We start from the raw sequence: 5,000 nt of genomic DNA on the forward strand, positions 1-5,000 counted from the left end.
ATACAATGGATGAGTGTTATTGTTTGTGCTATGGCGCCATCTTTCGGACGAGTTCGCTCCCTGCATGTGCTGCATTGCCCTTCGGTTTAGAATGAGCTTTCATTCGGAAGTTCCGTCTTCCAGCCGTCCATATTGTTTTTACTCGTAGGGATTCTTCATTCATCACCCCAAATAACAATTGTAAGTTTTACAATATAACTAAAACTATTCTTACTTTCTAAAGGATGGTGTCTGCAGGAGTATTTTCATGCATATTTGTACTTGCTACTGTAATATAATGAAGCTAGCGGTGTGGTATAGCTCGGTTGGTAGAGCGGACGTGCCAGCAACTTCAGGGTTGCAGGTTGCAGGTTCAATCCCCGCTTCCACCATCCAAGTCACTGCCGTTGTGTCCTTGGGCAAGACACTTTACCCACCTGCTCCCAGTGCCACCCACACTGCTTTAAATGGAACTTAGATATTGGCTTTCACTATGTAAAGCGCTTTGAGTCACTTGAGAAAAGCGCTATATAAATGTACTTCACTTCCCTTCACTAGCGTAGTTAGCTTTAGTTAATATGCAAACATCTTTACAAGTGTCTGTGTTTGTATTTTTAACTTACAATGGCATTCTTTTTGTATCGTTTTAGTTTTGTAAATTCACCAAAACGTCACCCTTGGGTTATTGAGTCTTTTTAGCTGATTGGAGAGCTAACTATAATATAAATATTTACAGTATATATATATCCATCCATCCATTTTCTACCGCTTATTCCCTTTCGGGGTCGCGGGGGGCGTATATATATATATATATATATATATATATATATATATATACATACACACACACATACCGTATTTCCTTGAATTGCCGCCGGATTTATAGAATGCGCCTGCCTAGAATTACTGCCGGGTCAAATTCGTTTTTCAAAATATTATTTTTATTAGCGCATGTCTACAATTTCCGCCAGGTCAAACTCGTTTCGCCAAATAATTAGCATATGCCTAGAATTTCCACCGGGTCAAACTCGTCACGTCACGAGTGACACTTCACCTGTCATCATTTTCAAAATGGAGGAGGCTGATTTCAATCATTTGAAATTGCATAAAGGGAAGAAGATTAAGAGCTATTCAGTAGGATTTAAGGTCCAAGCTATTGAATATGCTAAAAAGATTAGTAAGCAGCTATGTTTTTTTAATATACCGTAGCTGCATGTGTCAAATACGAGTCATTAAATGACTCCCGCCTCCTGGTGGTAGAGGGCGCTAGTGATCCTTCTTGCGACTACTCGGCTGCAGAAGAAGTGACAACAAGCAGCAAGAGTGAGCAGCCATCGTTTATTTTTTCCTCTCGCTTGCACTTTTAACATGGAGGATTACATATCTAAAATAAAACAGTTTTCTAAACTGGACTTTCAATCGAAGCAGGAGGTAATAAAGGAAGATCTCCATCGAGACAGAGAGACTTTTGAAACTGAAGAAAGATAAGGAAGACTTCTATAAACAAGTTATCGATGCTTTTGATCAGAAGGAGCTGCGCATGGACTTCATTTATAAGTAAAGGTAAGACCATAATAACGTTCTTTTAATTAAATGTGCTTTTCATGATGGTTTCCTTACATCACACTCAAATTTATAAGCGCAGGCCTAAATTTACCGCATGCCTTTGGTAAGCACCGGAGTGAGAAGAGGTTTTAAATTAATTAGAATATACATATATGCAGAATACATTTGTACAGTATATATATATAAACATCCATATATATATATACAGTATATATATAATGAAATAAATTTAATAATTTTCTACATTCATGATTATGGCCGGTCTAAAACACTTTTATATACAGTTTTCATCCCTACAATAATCTACACTACAGCACAAATTGAGTGTAAAAGGTGACAATATTGTTATTTCATGTTTAAAAGACTCATAATGCTACAAAAAAAACTACTTAAACAGATTTTTTAAGTGTGAAAATATTTAATACGATTATTGGAAAATGAATAGACGGGGGGTTCATGTCTCCAGATCGTGTTTATTGCTTCATCAGTTTCATGTTGAAGCTGATGGCGGATGCAGGACTCCCCCGCCCCCCCCCACACTCCCACATAAACTCACAAATGAGTTTTGCCGTCAGAGCAGAGCCACGTTCGTTTGGGATTATTAGAGAGGGCTGGATAGCGAGGGACTGACTCCATATTTAATGACCCCTTTTGGGTCTCCTGTTCTGGAATCGTTCTCTTGGGCGCGCTTGCCATAAACCCAATAGATGTTTTCAGGCTGGCAGTGCGGGACAACGTCGGTGAAGGAGGAACTCACCGGTTGTCGTGGCAACGGACGGTCTCACCTGCGATGGCGTGCGGGTCGGCCGAGTACTCCTGGACGTCCAACACGCCGCAGTCCAGGGACGCCTTCAGCTTCTTGAGCTTGGAGGCTGAGGGCGCCACTCGGAACAGACCCTGACAGGACGAAATGAGCGGTGGCACGTCAAACCCACACCCATCACACGACACAATGAGCGGTGGCACGTCAAACCCACACCCATCACACGACACAATGAGCGGTGGCACGTCAAACCCACACCCATCACACGACACAATGAGCGGTGGCACGTCAAACCCACACCCATCACACGCCAACCTTAGCACGCACTACTATGTCCTGGAAAAGTTGTACCACCACAACTCAATACTTTCACCTGTTTGAGATTCACACTTATCACTGTTTCTTTAAAAAAGGACAATATATTGGATACTTTTGTGAAATGATTGGACTAAAATGGTAAAAAACACCATTTGTGTGTAAAAGAAGAGCTTCAAAGATGTGATTTGTGCTTCCCATCAGCACCACAAATACATTTGACTGATAAACACATAACGGGACTGCCTGTAAATGTACCCTGTCTCTACCCAGTAGGGGGCGCTGTCACTGCTTATTAACACAACTCATTAGGAGTGTGAATTTTAGGCACCTCACATCATTTGATCCGATTCAGAGGGTGACGATTCGATTCAGAATCAGCTCTCAATTCAAACCAATTCTCCCCTAGCATTATTTGGTATAATTATCGTAATACAAACAAGTGGCATTCAGGTTAATTTGAAAGCATGGTGCATTCAGGAACCACCTGGTGTCAGAGTTATTTGTTGATGTCGAACCCCGAGATGCAGAGACGGAGGCAGGCATAGAATATGAAAACATGATTTAATTAAAACTAGACAAGAACAAACAAAAAGCACGCACATTGGCGGAATAACAAACTAAGGGAGCTAGCACTGCAAGCTAGAAAACAGAAAGGAACTTCAGCATGGAAGCTAGTGGATAGCAAACAGAAAAACTGGAAATAACTTATGGCTAACAAGAACAGCTTACCGCTACGACGACCAGGACAAAATGTAGCACGACAGCTAATAGCTGAAAAGAATCACATCGACACGACAAGAGCAACATATGGCAAGGACAAGTCCAAATGACAATACAATGATCCAGCAGTGACTGGAGGAACAAAGCAGGTAAAATAGGAGATGGCTGATTGACATCAGGTGTGACCAGATGCCAATCAGCCGCAGCTGAGTGAAAACAAGACACAGGGAGACAAACAGGAAGCTGAACCAAAATAAGAGCACTAGACAGGAACTAAGGACAGGAAATACTAAACACACAGAGGAGAAGCTAAAACACAAACAAACTGTCAGTGGCAACTCTGACACCTGGTAATTTAGGTTGATTTGAAAGTTTGGTGCATTCAAGAACCGCCTCGTAATTTAGGTTAATTTGAAAGTTTGGTGCATTCAAGAACCGCCTGGTAATTAAGGTAATTTTGAAAGCATGGCGCAATCAGGAACATTCCGATAATTAAGGTTCATTTTAAAACATGGTGAATTCAGAAACGCCTGGTAATTAAAGTACATTTGACAGCATGGTGCATTCAAGAACAGCCCGGTAATTAAGGTTAGTTTGAAAGCATGGTGCATTCAGGAACAGCTCAGTAAACAAAGTTAATTTGAAAGCATGGTGCATTCATGAACATTCTGATAATTAAGGCTAGTTTGAAAGCATGGTGCATTCAGGAACTGCCTGCTAATTAAGGTTAGTTTGAAAGCATGGTGCGTTCAGGAACCGCCCGGTAATTAAGGTAAGTTTGAAAGCATGGTGCATTCAGGAACTGCCTGCTAATTAAGGTTAGTTTGAAAGCATGGTGCATTCAGGAACTGCCTGCTAATTAAGGTTAGTTTGAAAGCATGGTGCATTCAGGAACATTCTGATAATTAAGGTTAGTTTGAAAGCATGGTACATTTAGGAACTGCCTGCTAATTAAGGTTAGTTTGAAAGCATGGTGCATTCAGGAACAGCCCGGTAATTAAGGTTAGTTTGAAAGCATGGTGCATTCAGGAACAGCCCAGTAATCAAAGTTAATTTGAAAGCATGGTGCATTCAGGAACAGCCCAGTAATCAAAGTTAATTTGAAAGCATGGTGCATTCAGGAACAGCCTGATTATTAAAGTTAGTTTGAAAGCATGGTGCATTCATGAACCGCCCGGTAATTAAGGTTAGTTTGAAAGCATGGTGCATTCAGGAACCGCCCGGTAATTAAGGTTAGTTTGAAAGCATGGTGCATTCAGGAACCGCCCGGTAATTAAGGTTAGTTTGAAAGCATGGTGCATTCAGGAACCACCCGGTAATTAAGGTTCGTTTGAAAGCATGGTGCATTCAGGAACAGCCCAGTAAACAAAGTTAATTTGAAAGCACGGTGCATTCATGAACATTCTGATAATTAAGGTTAGTTTGAAAGCACGGTGCATTCATGAACATTCTGATAATTAAGGTTAGTTTGAAAGCATGGTGCATTCAGGAACAGCCCGGTAATCAAAGTTAATTTGAAAGCATGGTGCATTCAGGAACAGCTCAGTAAACAAAGTTAATTTGAAAGCATGGTGCATTCAGGAACAGCCTGATTATTAAAGTTAGTTTGAAAGCATGGTGCATTCATGAACCGCCCGGTAATCAAAGTTCATTT

The 5,000-nt window shown here is 40.9% G+C and overlaps 1 protein-coding gene across 5 annotated transcripts in view; it reads right to left on the bottom strand.

Annotated features, from left to right (window-relative positions):
- LOC133536570 (rho GTPase-activating protein 44-like) overlaps positions 1-5,000 on the bottom strand; it is a 64,749-nt gene that overhangs the window by 21,312 nt on the left and 38,437 nt on the right. For all 5 annotated transcript variants that reach the window (XM_061877203.1, XM_061877202.1, XM_061877205.1 and 2 more), the window contains exon 11: positions 2,331-2,442. In XM_061877203.1, coding sequence (XP_061733187.1) covers positions 2,331-2,442 — 112 coding nt within the window. The remainder of the gene's footprint in view (positions 1-2,330; positions 2,443-5,000) is intronic.

The sequence above is a fragment of the Nerophis ophidion genome, linkage group LG17 (assembly GCF_033978795.1).
Source record: "Nerophis ophidion isolate RoL-2023_Sa linkage group LG17, RoL_Noph_v1.0, whole genome shotgun sequence".
In the NCBI taxonomy this organism is placed as follows: domain Eukaryota; kingdom Metazoa; phylum Chordata; class Actinopteri; order Syngnathiformes; family Syngnathidae; genus Nerophis; species Nerophis ophidion.